Source organism: Vigna umbellata, chromosome 1, assembly GCF_029865625.1.
Source record: "Vigna umbellata cultivar VRB3 chromosome 1, Vumbellata_1.0, whole genome shotgun sequence".
Lineage (NCBI taxonomy): Eukaryota > Viridiplantae > Streptophyta > Magnoliopsida > Fabales > Fabaceae > Vigna > Vigna umbellata.
This window is the reverse complement of record NC_142165.1, coordinates 78,032,713-78,055,524: the sequence shown is the minus strand read 5'-3', so window position 1 is coordinate 78,055,524 and position 22,812 is coordinate 78,032,713. Positions and strand designations below refer to the sequence as shown.

Genomic DNA, 22,812 nt, shown 5'->3' with positions numbered 1-22,812 from the left:
CCAAATTCATTAAAAAAAAAGAGTTTCACTATAAAATTGCAAAGACAAGTTATTCAACTTTTGTTAAAGAATAATAATATTTTTGACACATAAAATTTTTATATTCATTTAATATTATCCTTCATTATTTTTTTTCTTTTACAAATATAAAATTTTATTTTTGCATAACTATTTTATCTAATAATACGTGTCAAATAAATATTAATATGTGTCCCCATATCATTATTTTTTTGTTAACAACTCATTAACATTTACTTAAGCATTGAGTTAGACAACCAGGTTTATCACTATATTAGTGTCCTAAATTTAAAATTTATATAGGATTATGAATAAAATTTACAATGTAAATGGAGGAGTATATAGTGAGTGCTTACTATTCATATTTTTATAAACGTCTTTAAGGTAATTAAATAGTTGATCCATTATTTCGATTATTTTATAATCAAGTTGAGTTAATTTATTAATGTGCTTACTGTGTTTAACTTTAGGTTGTTGCTCCTAAGAGCAACATTTATTGCTTTCTGTTTTTCTGTTTGTTTTCCCCTCACCGGAACCCCTTATATAAAGGCCTTCCAGTGTTGGTGGTTAGTAGAAGTTTTTTCAGACATTCACTCAATAATAAAATAGCTTTACAGTTTTCGTTCTTACCTCTTTAGTGATCCTCCTTTCTTTGCTCCTTTCTCTGTGTGTTGGTGCGCTGCCATGGAAGACCACCAGATGAAGCTTCTCGGACGCGTCATATCACATCTCTTCTGAACAGTGAGAGACTTCCCGAGGAAGTCTTTTTCTTCCACGTCTCGGGTCAGAAGGCTTTTGGGCCTTTCCTTCTTATACTTCGGGCCTTTTTCAATATGGCATCAGAGCAGGTTGCGAACCTGTTATGCCTATGTTTTCCGCTGCAATCTTGATTAATCTTTTCTGGACGTTCTTTCATCGTTTGCTGTCTCTGCCACTGCGGGTATGGAGCAAGTTAACAATCCTTCCAGTCCCTATTATCTTCACCCAGGAGAAAACCCAGGTATTTCGCTTATTTCAAATATTCTTGATGAATCAAACTATACTTCTTGGAGCAGAAGTATGAGAAGGGCACTATTATCCAAAAACAAGCTGAAGTTTATAGATGGAGAGATAAAGAAACCACAAAGAGAGGATCCTCTTTTTGATCCTTGGGAAAGAAATAATATGATGGTATTGTCTTGGATCATCAAGACTCTCTCGGTTCAAATAGCAGAAAGTGTTGTCTACGTTGAGAACGCTCAAGACCTGTGGGAGGAGTTAAAAGAAAGGTTTTCAAAGGGAGATCATTTTAAGTTCTCAGATTTGCTGCAAGAAATACACTCCATCAAACAAGGAGAGAGAAGTGTGAATCAGTATTTCACTGATTTAAAAATATTATGGGAAGAGTTGGAATTTTTGAGACCCATTCCTCGTTGTAGTTGCAAGATTCCTTGCAGCTGTGATCTTTCAAAGGCAGCCCACAAATACAGGGAGATGGAACATGTTATATGCTTCCTAAAGGGCTTAAATGATTGTTATAATACTGTTAGAACACAAATTTTGCTAATGGAGCCCTTACCCAACATTAATCGTGTCTTCTCCCTCATCATACAACAAGAAAGGCAAGAGAAACAAGAATCTGGGCACACTGGCCAAGCAGAAATTAAGGTTCTTGCCAGCAACACAGACAGACAAAGCAATTGGAAGAGTGATCAAAACTGGAAAGGACATGGGCGTGGTTTTTCTGGCCGTGGACAAGGAAGGGGGAGAGGAAGAAATCCAAATCAAGGAAAACAATGTTCCTATTGCCATAAAATGAATCATACTGTTGACGAATGTTACTCAAAACATGGATATCCTCCATGGTACAAAAGAGGTGACAGCAATGGGCAAAATAATACTGGTCAAAATGAATGGGGAACTACAAATGCTTGCACTACTGCTACTGAATCACAGAATAATCAACAAAGCAATTTTAGCGGCATTCAAAGTTCTCTCACCCCTGAACAAATGAAAAGATTACTGGAAATGCTGGACAAGACAGAGAAGCCCTCACACAGTGTCAGTCAAATACACAAAGAGATCACAGAGGAAAGACAAGGTATGTTTTCTTGGATAATGGACACAGGAGCCACAGATCATGTGACTCATGACAAGGATTTATTCACAACTTTTTATACAATCAAACCTATATCTGTTAGAATGCCAAATAAATCTACTGTCACAGCCCATTATGCTGGAACAGTACAGTTTTCCCAAAATTTTGCTATTTTCAATGTTCTGTACATACCAGAATTTACTTTCAATCTAATATCTGTCCAAACCTTGACTAAAGACACAAATTGCATACTGACTTTCTCTTCTGAGTTGTGTAAAATCCAGGACAGAACCACATTGAAGATGATTGGATGTGCTAAAGTGTACAATGGACTCTACTACTTACAATCTGTTGAAAAGAATCTGAAACCCAGTTTCGTTTTCTCTTATGAACATGTAAAATTGAATCTGTGGCATTATAGGTTAGGCCACCCAGGACATAAAATTGTTGAGACAATATGCAAAGAGTTTCCTTATGTTGAAATTGATACAAACAGTGCTTGTGATGTTTGTCATTATGCAAAACAACACAAGTTGCCTTTTTCTAAGTCTAATTCCTTATCTTCAAATTGTTTCGATATTATACACTGTGATATTTGGGGTCCTATTTCAACCCCCTCTGTTCATGGGCACAGATATTTTCTTAGCATTGTTGATGATTGTAGTAGACACACTTGGGGTTTTCTTATGCAAAACAAAGGTCAGACTAGAGAACTCTTACACTCTTTTATCTTGAAAATCAAGACCCAATTCAACAAGACTATTAAAATAATTAGGACAGATAATGGCCCTGAATTTAACTGTTCCAACATTTATAATACCTATGGCATAGAACATCAAACCAGTTGTGTGGAAACTCCACAACAAAATTCTGTTGTGGAGAGAAAACATCAACATATACTAAATATCACTCGCAGCCTGGTTTTTCAATCTAATATCCCTCATGCCTACTGGTGTTATGCTCTATCTCACGCAATATACTTAATAAACAGATTGCCCTCGCCTGTTATTAAGAATAGAACCCCTTATGATATTTTACACTGTGATTCCCCGACTTATCTTAATCTAAAAGTGTTTGGGTGTTTGTGCTTTGCCTCTACTCTAGAAAATAACAGAAGCAAACTTGACTCTAGAGCTAGAAAAGGAATCTTCCTAGGATATAAGAATGGAGTAAAAGGATACATTGTTCTTGACATTAACACTAGAGAAATTTTTATCAGTAGAAATGTGATTTTTTATGAAGATATTTTCCCCTATAAGAACAAACAAAGAAATAATGGTAACTGTAATGAAAATGAAGAATATGGTGCTTTTCTGTCTAACTTTCCTTGCAGCCAAAAAGAATCACAAGACAGTGATGAAAGAGATGATCAAAGTCTCCTTAACAGTGAGGCTGACAATTCTGAAAGTTCAGTTTTAGTTGAGGAGGAACAGAGAAACAACCAAAGAAAATCGAACAGAGTAAGAAGAACCCCTGAATATTTGAAAGATTATGTACAAGGTGGTCAGTCCTCTACTACATCTCTATGCTTTAAAAATGAGCTGAGAACTCCTTATCCTATAAATAATATCTTATCCTATGAGTCTTTATCTAGCAAACAATTGAGATACACCCTTGCTGTAAATGCTGCAAAGGAACCCAATTCTTATGCAGAGGCTAGAAGAAGTCCTGAATGGGTTGATGCTATGAACAAAGAGATTAAAGCTTTGGAAGACAATGGCACCTGGTTTCTGACTAAGCTTCCTCCTGGAAAGAAGTCTATAGGCTGTAAGTGGGTTTACAAGATAAAGCACAAAGCAGATGGCACTGTGGAAAGGTATAAGGCCCGGTTAGTTGCAAAAGGGTATACCCAACAAGAGGGTATAGATTTTCTGGACACTTTTTCACCTGTGGCTAAACTTACCACTGTCAGACTACTTTTAGCTCTAGCAGCATCAAAGAAGTGGTTTCTACAACAGCTTGACGTTGATAATGCTTTCCTGCATGGAGACCTAAAAGAAGATGTTTACATGGATCTTCCACCAGGTTTGGACATTGATACTGAAGGGCAGGTTTGTAAGCTCACGAAATCTTTATACGGCCTAAAACAGGCCAGCAGACAGTGGTTTGAGAAACTGTCCAGTTTCCTTGAGTCTGCAGATTACATTCAGTCCAAATCTGACCATTCCTTGTTTGTTAAGAAAACTCATACCAATTTTACAGCTTTGCTTGTGTATGTTGATGATATTGTTTTAGCAGGCAATTCCATGACAGAAATCACTCATATAAAGGCTCTCCTACATCGTCAATTCCACATAAAGGACCTTGGAGAACTTAAATATTTTCTAGGCTTTGAAGTTGCCAGATCTAAAAACGGGATACACCTTTATCAAAGGAAGTATGCCCTAGATCTTTTAGAAGAAACAGGAATGTTGGGTAGCAAACCTAGTTCTACACCCTTTCTGAGCAACAACAATTTTTTATACAAGACAGAGAATTACATGGAAGATCCCAGTGTCTATCGCAGAATAATAGGGAAGCTTTTCTATCTCACTAATACTAGACCGGATTTGTGTTTTACTGTTAATCTCCTAAGTCAATTTATGCAAAAACCCACTAATTTCCATTACCAGGCTTTGCAGCATGTGCTCAGATATATCAAGTCAAGTCCCTCTGAAGGACTTTTCTTCCCTACTGATTCAAACATTCAGATAAAGGGGTTCAGTGACTCCGACTGGGCAACGTGTCCTAATACACGAAGATCCACTACTGGGTACTGTGTTTTCCTAGGAACATCTCTTGTTTCATGGAGGTCAAAGAAACAGAGCACTGTTTCTAGGTCATCCACAGAAGCTGAATACCGCGCCTTAGCTGCTACCGTGTGTGAAATGCAATGGCTTCATTACATTCTGCAAGACCTTCATGTTCAACCCGAAGCTGATGCTGTTCTCTACTGTGATAATAACTCCGCTAGACATATCGCCTATAACCAAAGCTTCCACGAGCGCACTAAACACATAGAGCTGGATTGCCATGTGGTACGCGAGAAGATTCAAGCCAAGTTCTTACGCTTGCTGCCCATTCGATCGGAGGAACAACTCGCTGATGTCTTCACTAAGTTCCCTCATCGTACACACTTCAGATCCATCATCCCCAAGCTTGGATTAATGAATATCCACCATCCAGCTTGAGGGGAGGCTATTAATGTGCTTACTGTGTTTAACTTTAGGTTGTTGCTCCTAAGAGCAACATTTATTGCTTTCTGTTTTTCTGTTTGTTTTCCCCTCACCGGAACCCCTTATATAAAGGCCTTCCAGTGTTGGTGGTTAGTAGAAGTTTTTTCAGACATTCACTCAATAATAAAATAGCTTTACAGTTTTCGTTCTTACCTCTTTAGTGATCCTCCTTTCTTTGCTCCTTTCTCTGTGTGTTGGTGCGCTGCCATGGAAGACCACCAGATGAAGCTTCTCGGACGCGTCATATCACATCTCTTCTGAACAGTGAGAGACTTCCCGAGGAAGTCTTTTTCTTCCACGTCTCGGGTCAGAAGGCTTTTGGGCCTTTCCTTCTTATACTTCGGGCCTTTTTCAATATAATTAATCTTGTGGTCTTACCTTCACTACTTGTGATGTTAGTTTTTCATTTACAAATAATGTTATGGGAAAGAGACAATTATTACATGCATTTTGTGTTCATGATTAGGGATGGCAACGGGTCGGGTCGGGCACGGATAGTGCCTACCCGCAACCCGACCCGACAAAAAAAAATCCACCCGCTACCCGACCCGCTACCCGCACGGATATCCGCTTAAAAAATATCCGCGGGTATTTTAAAACCCGCGGATATCCACGGATACCCGCAAATATTAAAAAAATATATATTTTAATAAATTAATAAAATAAAATTTAAATAAAATGATAAAAAATATATAAAATATAATATAAATTAAATTAAATATAAATTTTAATTAAATTTAATATTGTAAAATATAAATTAATGTTAATTTTAATTAAATTTAACTTAATAAAATATAAATTAAATTTTTATTTTTATTTTTTGCGGGTAGCGGGTATCCGCGGGTACGGATAGTATAATATCCGCACCCGACCCGATTATAAGCGGGTATTAAAATATCCGCTACCCGCGGGTTGCGGGTAGTAAATATTCGCGGGTATCAACTATCCGTCGCGGATTTTATCTGCGGATATCCGCGGGCGCGGATTTTTTTGCCATCCCTATTCATGATTTTATATGAAATACCAAATAATTAGAAAGTTGCATAAACTTAGAATAAAGAATGAAAAATTGCATATATAATTTATATTTTTGTGTCAATAAGTTATATTTTTTAAATAGAATGTTTCTTTTAACATAATTAATGAAAAAGTTAAAAACTAAAATAATTATGATCGATTAATCATCCGTTATAAGTAGCACTAAAAAAATGTAAATATTTCATCCTCCATGATAGATTTTCATAATGAGTAGCTATAGGTTAAATATTTCTAAATCAAATGTTTGCAAACATCTTCAACACAATGTAACTAATTTACCTTTTTTTTTTCTGTGGTCCTTAGACTAGTCAAGTAGTTGAACTTTAACCTCTTTTTCCTTTTTCTTTTTTCTTTAAATTTGGATGAATTAATTAAACTTTACACTTTTGCTTTATAAAATGAAGGAGAAGCAGGATTATAGGTTCCCCTTCTTCCTATGGGGTCAAAATCAAAATAGATTTCGGTGTACGCACGAATGAGACATGGAAGTTTCTTCACCATCAGTTCTCTTTCTGCATCTCTCTAAGATGCTTATTCCAAATTTCCATTATTATCTTTTATCTAATTAGGAGCTATTAATACTTCAGAAATTTAATTCAGTCTAAAATTGATATGGAATAGTAATAAAAAAGTTAAATATCATAAAATATATATATATATAAAGCCATTATCTTAAATTGAGTTAGAATAATATCAATTATTTATATGATGAGATTTATGTCTTAATAATTTTATAAATTCCCCACATCATTGATGTTATAACCGATAATGAATTTTAATGAAGATTGTGGAGGCAACCTACTCAGATTTTTGTTTTTCCATTTTTGGGTACTCCAACCAGAAACTGATTCCCAACTCACACGGGTATTGTGTGAGTTGAATGAAGAAAATTTAGTAGCATGACATTACCCTCCTTAATATTCACATGGCTGACTTAAGCATGGATTTTATATGCAGTTTGAGCAAAGTGATAAAGATAAAGATGGAACCAGACCAGATATGAATATTATTTATTAGTAGCTTCACTTATACTTATATTATTCATCATATATTTATTTAAAAGATATTCACTAATATTTTAAAATTCATTTATTATTTATCATGTTATTAGTCAGATATTTATTTAAGAAATATTTATTAATATTTTAAAAATTCAAAAATATCTATAAATATTCACTAATATTTAACAAATATATATTTTATAACTTTTTAAAATAAAATTATAAAAAAAATTAAAAATATAATATAAATTAAAATTTAATGTTAATTAAATTTAATCTAATAAAATACGAATTAATTTTAATTTTAATTAAATTTAAATTAATAAAATATAAATCAAATTTTATTTTTATTTTTATATATAATAATTATCCGTAAATAAAAATAATAAAATATCTAGATATTAAAATATTTATTTTTGTTTATTATTTATATATAATTATAAATATTCAGAAATATCAATTATTCATATGTTATTATGAATATTTTTATTATTTTAAATAAAGAGAACAGTGAGTGAGAGAGTGAAAAGGGTAGGTGCAGTCCAGAATGTAGACAAAGCATAGAGGGCACATGGTGTGTGTACCGAATAACATTCATTATTTTGAGTTTTCACGTCCCACCCACTCCACAAATCACGCACTCCTTCTGCCCTAATCATCTTCCAACTTTCAACTTTTTCATCTGCCCCACCCTTTACTATGCCATCCTTAACTTCCAACTATCACTCAGATTGCTATTTTCTTTCGCAGGGTTATAGGGTCTCATTATCATTACTTTCCTCCCAAAACCCTAATATATCATGCTTTCTTTTCGGACATCAGTGTCACAGCTCTTTTGGATTACTCCACTCACAAATTTTTTGTACATTGTACATCCACAAACTTAAGGGGTTATTGAACAAGATTTATCTTCTAACAAGTAGGAATACATAATAAAATTATAATTATAAAGGCATACTTATGTTTTAAGTCATGATCAATTTGAAAACTTTTAATTAATTTATTAATAAACTTTGATAGTTTATTTTCAATAAATTTATATTTTTCAATTTGAATGTTTGATGTTAAATTTTGTTGTTAACCGAATAATGTAGCTGCTAAGTAATTAAGGTGATTCTTATGTACTCTATTAAGAATTTGCAAATTTGATAAAGAGATAATTCTAGCTGATGGGAAGAGATGCAATGTACATAGCATCATATTAATAACAACATTATAATCTTTTAAGAGCCTAAGTAATAAAGGAATTACTGTTTTAAAAGTTTTGATGATTTCTACAAGTAAAGTATCAAGTGTTAAAATTACAAGAAAATCTTTATTACAACTTTTTTTGTGTTAAAGTTTTTGTAATTAAGTAGTTTTATGTAAAGGGTGTTATTTATCCTTTATTATATGTATTATGTGTTTAAAAGTTTTCCAAAAACTCATTTTGTCTTGAAATAATTGATTACCAACTAATGATAATCGATTATCCATAACTTACCATAATTAATTATGACGAACAATTATGAGAGTTTTCAAGCATGTTTTTTACCATTGTGCATACATTAAATGCATAATTGATAACTTTATTTAGATAATCGATTATCACGCGTTAAATAGCTGACAACAAATATTTGGAGGTATCCTTGGGTGAGATATCAATATATTAGATTGAGACTCTCGTTCTAAAATACGAAATACGTGAATTTCGAAAATCTTATCTATTTTGTTGTATGCTATGATAAGTGTGTTCTAGGGTTTGTTTAACTCTTGTGCTTGTGGCTTTGAGAACTTGGTATAGGCATAGAGTGAGAACTTTCACGGTAGTTGTGATTAAGTGTTGTTGTTGTTGCTAAGTCAAAACCTATCATCCTTTGTGAAGATTCAAAGGAGGTGGTCACCCTTCGTGAAACATTCAAAAGAAGTGTTCATCCCTTGTGACTTTCAGGGGAAGTGAGTTTCATCTCTTAGGGTAACAAGAGAAGTGTTCTAACCTTAAACTTGTTTATTTTCTTTGTGATTGTAACAATTTGTTGGTTTGTGATAGTGGATCGTTCATTCTCATTTGAGATTAACAACTTGACGTAGGATCCTTGTGATCTAAACCAATATAAAATCATTTATGCAATTTTCTCTCTTCCTTACTCTCTTATTTGTTTTAAATTATCGCTAAGGAATTTAAATTACAAGAGAAAATATTTAAAGACACGATTTGCGATAAGAAAACAATTCACCTCCTCTTGGTTTGTTATTCACGATAACCATTATGTTGCACCACTCTAACAATTACATTTCATAGTTTTCTAGTTTTTCAAAATGTAATAGGACTATAATGCTACTATTTTATATTAAATACATTCATCTTAAAACAAAATAAAGTTAAATCCTAATTATATGAGAATCTACTTTCTCTCTCCTATTCCCAAAGAATTTGCTACTAGTTTCTTCTATTTGAATATATAGTATCCTTAACTCACACAAAAAATATAGTGATCATTACAAAAGAAAAGAAAAACATAACACAAACCAAAACAAAGTAAACTAATATTATTAAGACGAAACAAATTACAATTTATATTTTTATAATTGATCACTTAACCAAGGACTCTTGTTGAGCCCACGCGTAATGGTAGCTAGTACCACTCAATAACATCTATGACATTAACTTATGTTTAAGACTATGTAAAATTCATTCTTAGCGTAGTGGTAGCTAGTACCACTCAAACACTAAAAGCAGTATTCCGACATTTCCAACGAGGGTTTCTCTGTGTGCCTCATATTCCTTTATGGAAAATCTGGCATGGCCAAACACGCGCGCACGATGTTCAACGAAATGCCCCAACAAAAATGCGACTGCATCGTTCTCTTTGTCAATGCCCTCTTGGCCGCGTACCTCCACTCTAGGAAGTTCGACGTCGTGGATGAGCTTTTTAGGACCCTCCCCACTTAGCTCTCAATTAAGCCTGATTTGGTGTCGTACAACACTTTCATTAAGGCGTTTTGTGAAAAGGGTTCCTTTGATTCAACATTTTCATTGCTTACGGAGATGGGTGTGAACCCTGATTCCATCATGTTTAACACTTTGCTTCATGGGTTATACTCAAAGGGTAGTTTTGAGGATGGTGAGAAAGTGTGAGGGCAAATCGGTGCAAAGAATGTTGCTCTTGATGTGAGGGGTTATTGTTCCAAGTTGGTGGGGTTGGCTAAGGAGAAGAAAGTGGGTGAAGTTGTTGAGCTTTTAGGGAAATGGAGAAGGTGGGTGTGAAGCCTGACCTCTTTTGCATAAATGTTGTCATCAAAGGTTCTGTGAATGAGGAGAATTTGGATGTGGCTAAGAAGTGGTTTGGTGAGATTGTAAACTCCGATTTTGACCCTCATAAAAACACTTACTTTATCCTTGTTTCCTTCTTGTGTGAGAAGGGTGATTTGAAGATCACAATTGAGATGTGCAAGGAGATTTTCAATAATCGGTGCATTGTTGACACGTCATTGGTGCAACTTGTGGTGGATAAGCTAGTGAATGAGGGCATGATTTCAGAGGCGAAGTTAGATTGTGACAAAAGTCTTGTACAAAAAACTTTTAAGTTAGAAAAATCTTAAATTGTTAGTTTCGCATGACCCTATGAACGGTTCTACAAAAAACATTTATTGTATGTTTAATATTAAAATAAGGGAGACTCATCATTTAAAACATATTATCACTTCTAATACTCTATTTTTTAGGTTCATACAAATTGTTGATAAAAGTAAAAAATATAAGTAGTTATAATTTTATTATAATTTTAAAAGTATTTATTATATTTTTATAAAAATTGATAGGCAAGGCATTTTAGTGATTTGAGAAAATTTAGTAAATATTAGACTACTCGTTAGAGAGAATGAATAAATTAAATTATCAAGTTACTTAATAAATTAAAGATTTATGTAAGTAAACATAAAAATGTGTAAAACAAATCTTTAAATGAAGTAAAAGTATAGATAGAGAAGAATATTTAAAATAAATTTTGTAAATTACCTAATAAATGAATAGTGTTTTAATAATTTAAAAGAGAAATGAGTATGGAAGAAAGTCATACATAAATACATATTTTTGTTTTTGTACCTTGTTTAAAATAATTAATATTATTTATACTAATATGTTATTTATGTATATTATCATGCCAATGTCAATATTTTTTTTATTAAAGTAAAAAGAAGTTCATATAATACCTAGAAATAGAGTTTAAATGAAATTTGATATTTACTATGAATATGAATTGAATAGATGTGGCCGATAAAGTTGTTACATTTTCATTTTATAAAATGATTTATAAGTGTTCCTTTTGAAATAAAAACTAACAATCTTATCATATATGGTGAGTTATTTATTCCACTTAGTATTTGCATTTGTGGATTCAATGATGCAACTCTAATCAAGGATGGGTTTACTTAGAAGTAACGAAATATGATACAAAATGTTGAGCTCAACCCTAACAAGAAAGCCAGGATTTTTGGCTGAAAGGATTAATAATTATGCAAATCCTCTGTCCGGCTGAGATTAATATAATATGGGCCCATTTAAATCACCTAAAGTTCCCCGGTGTGGGACCACAACCATCACAGAAAGCCTTCTCCAATTTGCACTAGATGAGTGGAAAAGTAAAGAGGGTAGAAGGATAGGTTGAAGACCCTCTCTATATAATCAAACTTCCACAACTAAAACTACTCATCATCACTATACACTGTCCACACCATCTTTCTCTCTTTCACACTCACCAATGGCTCCCATCCCAAAACTCATTCCTTTCCTCTTCTTAACAACCCTTTCCTTCTCCCTCCAACTCAATGCCAGAGAAAGCCAGTTCTTCAGCAAAGTCACCCCTCTCAACAACAACCTCAAAGAGACAGAGCTTACCGACAATGAAGGCTCACTTAACAAACCAGAACAACAACAGCCAGTGTTCATTCCAGAAACAGAAAACAGCTATGGCCTGTATGGTCATGAGACTGGTCTGCACCCTCCCACCACTACAACAACTAATGCTGCCCCCAACACCACTCCCACCACCTTCAAGCCATACAAAACTACCACAACTGAGGAGGACAACGCCAACAAGTTTCACAGCTTCAAGAAAGATGCCTATAACACCAACCAAAATGAACTGAGTGAAACAAGACTCACCGGCACTTCTTTCAACAACTACTTCTACAGCGGCAAGGATGCTTTTGAAAAGCAGAATGAATTCAGTGACACAAAGTTTGCAGAAGGAGGATACAGCTCCACGGAAAATCAGAACAACAATAACTACTTCTACAACAGCAATGATGGTTTTGGTAAGCAGAGTGAATTGAGTGACTCAAAGTACGCTGAAGCAGGATTCAACTCCAAGGAAAATCAGAACAACAACAACTACTTCGACAACAGCAAGGATGCCTTTGGTAAGCAAAATGAATTCAGTGACACAAAGTATGCAGAAGGAGGGTACAAGTCCATGGAAAATCAAAACAGCAACGACAATGCTGCCAACGAGAGATATTACAACAGCAACAACAACAACCACAATGCTGCCAACGAGAGATACTACTACAATAATAACAACAACGAGGCTGCCAACAACAGGTACTACAAAACTAAAGCTGTTAACAACAATTACAATGGGGAGAGGCAGGGTTTAAGTGATACGAGGTTCGTGGAGGGTGGAAAATACTATTATGACCTTAACTCTGAGAAGTACAACAACCCAACACAATATGGCGGTTCATCCAGGGGAGTGAACTCCGAGCAATGGTACAACAACAGGGGTTACTTTGGCAACAACAATGTGAACTCCTACGAGAATAAGAACTCCATGGAAGGTTATCAGAACCAGGAGCAGTTTGAAGATGAGCAGGAGGAGTTCGAGCCTTGAGCTTCAGTCATCAGTGTCACAGTGAAGAGTTAATTTTGCTTTTGATTTGGAGTATTCACAGTCGGTGTGGATGATCGATGTTTTACTGTGCTTTACATTATAAATTACAAAAAGTGTTAAAGGGTAATAATTTATTTAGGGGTTTTACTTGGTGGTAATCTTATTAAATCTTGCTTTTGGAATTGCACAGTCTATGTAATGATTCGGAAATATGGCATGTAGTATCAAAGCATGTGTAACTTTTGCTATGAACATGTTGTGGTTTCTCGCTTTTCTCACTAAAAAAGGAACAATCTTCTGTGTTGTTTTTCTCTTTAAACGAGTGCAATGCAACACAAGGATTAAGCAGAAGGAGAAAGAGAATATAGACCAATAAAAGGAAACATAATTTACTAATTTTAAACCTTCTTTGGTGGTCCAACTGGCCTTACCTACCAACATAGATGATCACAGATACCATTTTCAAACAGTGACAGGGGCACCACACTGTTGAAGTTGAGTGATAAACATCATTTTGTTATACCTTTCCTTTTTCACCACAATGGACAAAACGAAGTCAATGATTAGCAACGAATAACATATCAGTTCATACTTCTAAATCACTCCCTTTAGATGCTGATATGCTAATCTGATAAGACCATGTCTGCTAAATAATATACACTAACTCATCAAAAAAATATTTGGTATATATGACAATCTTTAGAGTATCAGTCAATCCTTTTATCAAGGTTGTTTTCCATTTAAATTGAAAAAACTTCAGCTTAATTGGAGTAATATCTCTTTAGGTATTTAGCCATAACCTATTCAAGCTGCCTAGAATCAGCACCAGTCGGTTCCATGCCAATGATGCAAAACAAGGTTAGGAGCTTCCTCATTGGAAATTATCCACCAATCACTGTTTCTTGGTGGATTAGTTATGCACGGTAGCTGTAGCCAATGGCATCTATGTGATTGGTAGAAAACTCCCATTTTGCCACAATTTTTCTATTAGTAGAAAACTCTTCAAACTTACATAAGGTGAACTATAACTACAGTCATTGATTCACTTCAACGGTGACTTCTGAGAGGCAGAAAACAGTAGAGAGGAATAGGTTACCCTTTACTACAGTCTTTGGACATAAATAAACTGAAGTCAATTTGTAGTTTAAGGTGTAGAAAGGTGGAATTGTTGTGAATTTGGGTTTGTGGAGATGCAACTATCAATATTAATTTTTATTGGTTGGGTGTGGAGAGGCATAATAATAATAAATGGAGTAATTTTTCAACCCAATCGATTACGCTTTCTTTCCTCCGTGATTGGGGGTGTGGGAAAAAATAAAGTGGTTGCTTGTGCTAGTTTGCACTTTATTTACTCCAAAGGTTGTTATGGTTTGAATATTTAAAACTTGGCAAGAGAAAGAGCACTTCACTTGCCGCTTGCATCTCCTTAAATAATTGGGGAGGGAAGAAACTTTCCACAAACACTTGGAGGACACTAGGAAGCAAGTAAATGCAAAGTCTGAGCTATTTTTCCTATACAGTGTAGAACTCTAGAAGAATTTGTCCTTATTTGACAATAATAGTATTCATAAATTGGAAAACTATTTTTCCTTTTTATTGTGGCACATCTTTTCATTCCTATTACCTACTACAGTGAAAAAGTGAATTTGTATTTGCATAGCATGTAGCAATTTGCTTAATTTGGACAGGACATGTTTTGAGAGATAGAGGGAAAGAGGGCAGTTGAAAGTGTTAGGTTTAGATTAATTGATGGATAACCTAAAACACCTAACTCGTTTGAGGCACACGAGGGGGGCACCCAATGCATGGTAATAACCATAGACGGCATCAATTAAATAACCTTCACAAATAGGTGTACATTTTTTAAAAACCTTTTACTTCTTGCTTCAAATTTCTCATAAAATATCAAAATATTATGATTAATATTTTCAAGTTCAAAGAAATCTTACATAGTTTTTTATGTAATATCGGACTTCTATCAATACTTCTTTATCGAAATTTTATAATAGACATATATATATATATATATATATATATATATATATATATATATATATATATATATATATATATATTTTGTTATAATGCATAATAGTGTTTTGATAATTACTTCTTTAGAAGAGTACTTTATTTATATAGAGAATTTGAAATTATTTCCAATAAAGTATGAAAATTGGGTATTGAAATTCTAAAATCTTATAAGAGTAATTAGATTAATTTAAAATAAAAAATTTTAAATTTTACTTAAAAAGTAAAAGTTTTAAATTTGTTCTATTTTTAAATTTATATTTGTGTCTTGTTTTCATATTTTCTTTCATTTTAGTTCATTTCAACAATTATCAATGTGATTAAGATCAAATATTATTGTGATAATTACTTTTCGGTTAATATCGACTTGAGATTTATTATTGATGTTGATAATAGTTTTTTTTTCTTTTAACTTTCATGACTATTTTTATTATTATTATAAATCACTATTATTTCTTATTCAATATTAGTTATTATTCAATGTTACTAGTTAGAATTTTATCTACTAGTGTCATGAAGATTGTCTTTTGATAGATACAAAGTAGAATTTTTCGATTGACCTATGAAGATTTTTTTCTATTACTAACACAAATGTCATTCTTTGTCAATAATTTTTTTTTTCATTTTTGTATAAGATGTTGATTGAGAAAATATTTATCCAATTTTAACTAAGATTGCTTAACATTAAAATAATTTTCTTCGTTTGTAGTAACTAAAATACTCTATTCACACGAAAAACAATTAATAGAAAAATAAAATAAAATACAATAAATTTTAATAAACAATTTAAAATAATATTAATTTGAATTTAATATGTTTAAATATCTTAAAAATTAATAAATTTCCTCCATATTTAAATTTTAACTTGATTTCTACATGCTATTATGGTAAACATGGGAATTCATATGATGTGGTGGGTGATATCACTAGTGCAGTAAAGGAAAACGATATGGATTATTTTTGTCTTTACACAGCGATTCATGAACTGAGGTATATATAGGCGAGGCAAAAAATGATAAGTTTTTCGCCTCGATTTTGAACCGAGGCAGTATGTGGGGGTCTTTTGCCTCGGTTGGTTTTAAACTGAGGCAGTAAATGTCCATTTTTTTCTTCAGAAAATGGGATCTTTTCCCTATTCAAAATCACTTTTTTTTTTGTTTTTTTATCTCCAATTGACAAATTTTATGTTTATGATGCATTGTTTCCCACTTCAATTCCACATAACCTACTTTACCAATGAACATTAGGTTAATATACACTAGTACATAAATCGCGTACAACGTCGAATATTTTGGACTTTAAATGGCGAATTCGCGAACGACATCATATCAGAAGACATTAAATTGATGTCGGATTTAAAAAATTCAAAGTTAAATTAACATCGAATTTTGTCAATATACGATGTTAAATTAACGTCGAATTTTGTCAATATACGACGTTAACTTAACGTCGGATTTTCTCAATATACGATGTTAATCATTTTTTTTTGTTTTTTTTTAATTAATTGTGATCTTTTTTTACAACTCTACGAGACCTGAAAAGTATAAAAATAACAAATTTCAGTTTTTGGTATTTTATAAACCAACAACAAACAAGTTTAATCAAACAACAATAACAACAAATAAGTTCAACCAAACAACAAAAACAAACAAGTTCAACAAAAAAAAAACAACAAACAAGTTCAAAAAATAAGTTCTTCAAAATGAAAACTAACCTTCAAAAGGTGGGTTCGTCGGAATAAAGTGTCGTCACTAGTGAGAGAGAAAGCAGAATGCGCCTGTGAAGCTAGAGAACGAAAATAATTGGTCAAAACAAACAAAAATCATACATAAAGTAATTAATTAACATGCATTTGTATCAAATGAAAGAAAGATTACATGTGATGGTCGTCAAACTTCGTTCGAGAAAAATTTGAGAAGAGAAAAGCGTCTCACGCGCTAAGATAAAGTGAATGAATTTTCAATCTCTCGCTCAAATTTTTATTGAATTCACTAACCTTTTGACGTCGAACTCTGTGGCATTCGACGTTTTATATATTTTTACATCGAATTACAATTCTAAATGATGTTTAATAATTGCATTTATTTACAAAATTGACACCGATCATTTTTAACGTTGTTTGTTCAATGGTTGGACGTTGAACGCGTGACGTTATACGCTATTTTTGTACTAGTGATAATGTAATGAAATTAGAATGTTAGTATAATGTTTTCATATTTTATATTAAACAATAAGGAGAAACGAACCATGGCTTTGCAAACGGCCGGAGATAATGTCTAACGGTTGGTGGCGGCAACGAGCAACCGAAGGCGACGACGAACGACTGAAGGTGGCAAAAAATAGTCGATGGCAACGTTGAACGGTTAGTGGCGGCGATGAACGATCGATGGAGGCGATGACCGATCGGTGGCAGTAACAAATAATGCAGTTTGCGCAAGAGAAATGGAGTTAACAAAGATGGAGACCACACCGGGCACTTCGCGTGAAAGAAATGAAGGTCATGAACCAAGAGCTTCGCTTGAGAGAAGAAGAGGAAACAACAAGGAAGAAGAAGAAAATCACAAGGAAGAAGGAGGAAACGGTGAGGAAGAAGAATGATTATTAGGTTAAAAAAATTTACGTTTCTGAGAAGTTAAATATCGAAAGAGATACTACCTCGGTTCTTTTTTTAACCGAGGCAATAGACCACTTACCGTCTCGGTTATTAATGCAATCGATGCCTAAAACCCTTTTCACATCAAAACTGTCGGTGTCGGACAAGACATACTACCTCGGTTTTGTTTTATTATTTTGCAGGGTTTTAGGCCTCGGTTGCTAATTTAACCGAGGTAATATGGGTTTTCTGCCTCAGTTCCTTTTGAACCAAGGCGTATAAGTTGGTCGAAATTACGAAAATGTCACTGCGTTTTAAAAGGTTTCGATTTCTTCTAAACCGAAGCCTATTGTGCGAGTTAAAATGCAATGTTTGCACTAGTGTATGTTAGCTTCAAAATCATCTTTGACTTTATTTAGTTATGTTAATGGCTTGGGTAGAAATCTAAGTTAAAGTCTACTTTTATAAGAAAAATACATTTTAACTTACATTATTTATGCATTTTTAAATTATAAATGGTAAACTTAGTATATAAATGGTGATGAGGTTACACTAATCCATATTATTATATATACAAAATTCCATTTTTTTACACATTTTGTTTTCAATTTTATCTTTTAAATTTTTTTAAAATTAAAAAATAATTATTTTAGCAAATTTATCTTTTAAGTAACATTATTTCTAAACTTAACCTTTTTTATTTAAGTTTTTTTATAAAATTTAAATATTATTTTAAACTAAAATAACTATTTATAATAAAAAAGATTATCTAAAATGCTAAAAATTGCCTACAATAAAAATATAAAAATTATTTACATTTACTTTCATAATTATATTAATAATAGTTTTATTTTTTTTATCATAAAAAAAAAGTAAAATACATGCGCATGAGTTTTCACTAATATAAACCGAGAATAATACCTTTAAAAAAATGTGAAAAAAAGAAAAAAAATGGGGAGTAAGAAGAAAATAATGTTAATATCCAAATAATGTTATATTTATAATGAGACTTAATTAAATGGTTCAATGATAAAAGAAATTCTAATACATAAGATCCTCGTCAAGATCATATTTGCATTTATGTGGGATAGAGATAATATAAGTTATATATTTCAGACTTTTAGAGAAGAGAAGAATTAGAAGAAAGGAAAATGATACTTGAACAACCATTTTTGACAACATTTAGACACGCGCACACGTGTCTAAATTTGAGTGGTCCAGTTGGAAAAATTAAATGAAAATGGACCACTCAAATTTAGACACGTGTGCGCGTGTCTAAATGTTGTCAAAAATGGTTGTTCAAGTGTCATTTTCCTAGAAGAAAAACATGGAGAATATATGACAAACAAACTTTGATTCAACAACTGATGATCCTAAAAAAGAAAAACAAGGGAGGTTCACTTTTATAGAGAAATCCTTTCATGTGAGTTTTAAACTTTAGACATAATTATGGATTTCAAACCCTTAATTCAGATCCCAAAATATATTTAATAAAATATGAAATCTGAATAAAGTAAAACGAACACAATAATGTGAAAAACAAGAAGAAACAAGATTAAAGAAAAAGAAAAACAACGTCAAAATTGTCAACACGACTAGTCTGAGTTTAACCATCCTGGTTTACAAGTATTCTAACCACTTCTTGTTTACAAGTACTCTAACCACTTCTAATTCAACCCTAGACAACACACTTAGACTATTTAACTCAACTAACTTAAACACCAAATGTTTTAATTCTCTTCAGAATTTATAACACAAATAGTGTTATCATCAAAGGCATAGATGATAACTCTCAAAGAGAGCATATAGAAAATACAAAGAAATTTAGTGATTTGCTAAGGTTTTTTTTTCTTAAAAGTAATATATCTTCAGACGATATATGAGCATATAGTAAATTTGAGGGAACGACGAAACTCGTCACGAACAACGATGGAATAGTGGTTCGACGACATAGCTCCTCTGATAACGACGTTTGAGAATGAAGAAGAACTTTCAAACCTTTCACACGAACCTACGAAACCAAATACCTCTAAATGAACATTCCATGTCATTTATTTTTGTTTAAAAAAAATACCAATTCGACCAATTACTTTTTGGTACGTGACAATGTCAAAAGATTGTCAAGAGGGTGTCAATATATCATTACCCTTTTCATAATTAGTAACTCATTGCCTTGGAATGAGTTTCTGTAATTCTTGGCGGGAGATGTTTCGAGGGATCTGGACAATAGAGGGTGTTTCTTCTTGATTATTAGTGTTGGCAACTTTGGCAAGTGTACCAAATCGTTTCAAGTAATAAAACCGGTAAGACCAGATATCGTTTCCCAAGAGACTCGTGTCACCAAACAATCGTATAATTTCGAACTAACGTAGACTAAAGAATGATTCCATAATTTGGGTTTTTATGCAATTAAAGTAAATATAAGACAAGAATGACAAAAGTGAACTTTGGTAACTCAAACACTTAGGAATGAAAAGATTAGAAATTATATGAAATGATATTGTTGGGGTATGATTTCACCTACTTCACTCTAATGTATGTAAAAATACACCTTCTTCATTAACTTGCTAATGTCAATCTTCTAACTTACTCAAACCCAATCCCTTGGTAGAGAGAGCCTAGACTTACTTCTTAAACTCCAATCCCTTGGAAAACCTAACAAGTTCATCCGCTTTAAGAATTGAGATCTAAGACAACCAAAGGTCCAAGTTCTATCCCTAGATACAATTTCCTTTGGGTAATTTGTTCTAGTTCTAGGTTTACACAATACTTCTCAATATCAAGTAAATCAATTATCATGCCATGGATAACCAATTCACAACAAGCATTAAGAGAAGGAACAAAATACTAGCAATCAATGAAAGAAGCATCAAATATATTCAAAACAATTGCAATTACATAAGAGTTTAGTGGCTACATCAATTTCCCAACAAGAATGAAACTAGCTCTCCATGAATGGAGAGCTTGAGCTTACAATAATGGTGGAAATGAAAGAAGGGAGAAGACCCAAGGATGAAGAAGGGATGTTCCCACAGCTCCTAGCTTGCCTCCAGGTGCTCCAGAAGAAAGGAATCGTGTTTGGGTGCCCAAAGATGTCGAGCCCCTTCTGTTTTGGGGTTAAATAACCCCAATCTGCCAAATCAGCAATGCTGAAATCATGGTCAAATATGCCATTATCAATTAGCAAGGATGGAAAGGGCATTATCTTTACAGGAAGGAAGTGCAAGATCAATAGTATGATCTTATAGTCTCTATATTATTTGGTGATGAAGAGTTGAGAAAGCACGTCAGAAACTTGCTTTGCTCTTGTGATCTAGATTTGAACTTTTAGTCTTTGGGAGATAATGACATATCTAAGGCTGACATTAAAGTTTGGAAACACTGAGAATACTACGCTTCCAGCATGAAGAGTAGTTATTATAATGCCTATGATTTCATGCTCGTAGTGTAGATAGTTGAAGTCTAAGAGTGAGACTTGAGCTGAGACTGGTAATCCCTTTCTTCTATGAAGTGAGATGACTAATCTGATAATTCCATAATGAAGATGAGTGCATCCTTCATTTTGTCAATGTCTAATCAAATCGTTAGGAATCTCTATATTAACATATTATTTTTCAATAGTGGTAGTTGAAGAACATTGGTCCATCCTTAAGGACTCAACATATTCTCTAACATGAAGCCTTCTGGTAGGGATGAGTTTAGTGATGGATCTGAGAACTGATCTTTGTCTTCTGAAGATTTTATAAGGACTTAAGAAGAGAGGACTTTGTGTTTATGAGATTTGTGCATCTTAGACATACATAATAGTATTCTATAAAGTTTTCTAGTTTTTAGGATAGTTTTTTAGATATTAAAGGGCAGATAGGGTAGAATTTAAAAGAACAAACTATGAAGTAGTTTGTGATTGGAAATCTTTATACTATCATCTTATTCCTCTCTTAAAAAATGGTTAGACTCTTATACTATTTTGAACAGAAGCTTCTTGTGGAAGATTAAGATAAACTCTTTTAAACAATAATGTTAATGAAAAATATTTGAAAAAGATATTTTTAGTTAAGATCGTTTAAACCAAATGATATTTAATTGTTTGTTTAATAAGTTAAAACAAGTGCCAATTAACTTTTCATGCAACCAACTTAGGTCCTGATATTCTAGGCTACGACATGTTTTATTAAGACACAAGCTACGGTACTTAGGGATGCCTTGTAGATTAAAAACAAGCAGAATAAAAAATTAATAAGAAAAAAAAAAGTAGATTCAAAATAAAAATTATTTGGTTCAAAAAAAAGGTAAAAATAATTTAGTAATATTTTATTTTATGCTCATAATATTATTTGATAGAAGAGAAATATAAAAAATATAGAATAAAACTTAACCTTTTAAATTATTTAAATTAAAAACAATTAAATATTATTTTATCATTTTTCTTAATTAATAGTCATGTTATTTATCATTTAATTTTTTTTTATCATTGATGATATTACAATCATTATGATGTAAAAGAAACCTGAAAAACAAAAACCAGAATTCTATCGATAATTTTAAAATAACACAATCGTATTTAAGTTGTCATATTTTCATTAAATATTTTTGTAAATAAAAAAATTAGGAGCAGGAAGAGGATTGAGAAGAATATGGGCTCTTGTTCTGCTCTGCCAGGATGAAGGCCCAACTTAGTCTGCAGTTCAGCCAGTGCTTCCTGTATCCCGATATTTTCTTCCTGCTTTCTCAAAATTTTTAAAGTTATTTTTTAAAATGTATTTTGTATAATCTAAAAATGAATAAATTATATAATTCCAATTTCAAAAATAAAATAAATATTTTAAATTATATAATCCAAAATATATTTCTGAATTTAAAAATAATTTAGATTTTATTAATTTTTAATTAAAAAAAATGATCATTTCATCATGTCAAGGAGGTACAGGAAAATAAAATATGAAGGTGCAGGAAGCAATGCCTTGCAGTTTTT

At 32.6% G+C, this 22,812-nt stretch overlaps 2 protein-coding genes across 2 annotated transcripts; one reads left to right on the top strand and one right to left on the bottom strand.

Annotated features, from left to right (window-relative positions):
- The first annotated feature begins 12,032 nt into the window (after positions 1–12,032).
- On the top strand, positions 12,033–13,523 carry LOC148206479 (uncharacterized). Its single transcript, XM_088104322.1, has one exon. The coding sequence runs from the start codon at positions 12,089–12,091 to the stop codon at positions 13,217–13,219; it is 1,131 nt and encodes a 376-aa protein (XP_087960448.1). The 5' UTR covers positions 12,033–12,088; the 3' UTR covers positions 13,220–13,523.
- Positions 13,524–19,960: 6,437 nt separating this feature from the next.
- Positions 19,961–21,486, bottom strand: LOC148206478 (uncharacterized). Its single transcript, XM_088107928.1, is given in 3 exon segments — positions 19,961–20,096; positions 21,027–21,081; positions 21,153–21,486. Coding segments are annotated over 3 exon segments (525 nt in total).
- Positions 21,487–22,812: the final 1,326 nt, after the last annotated feature.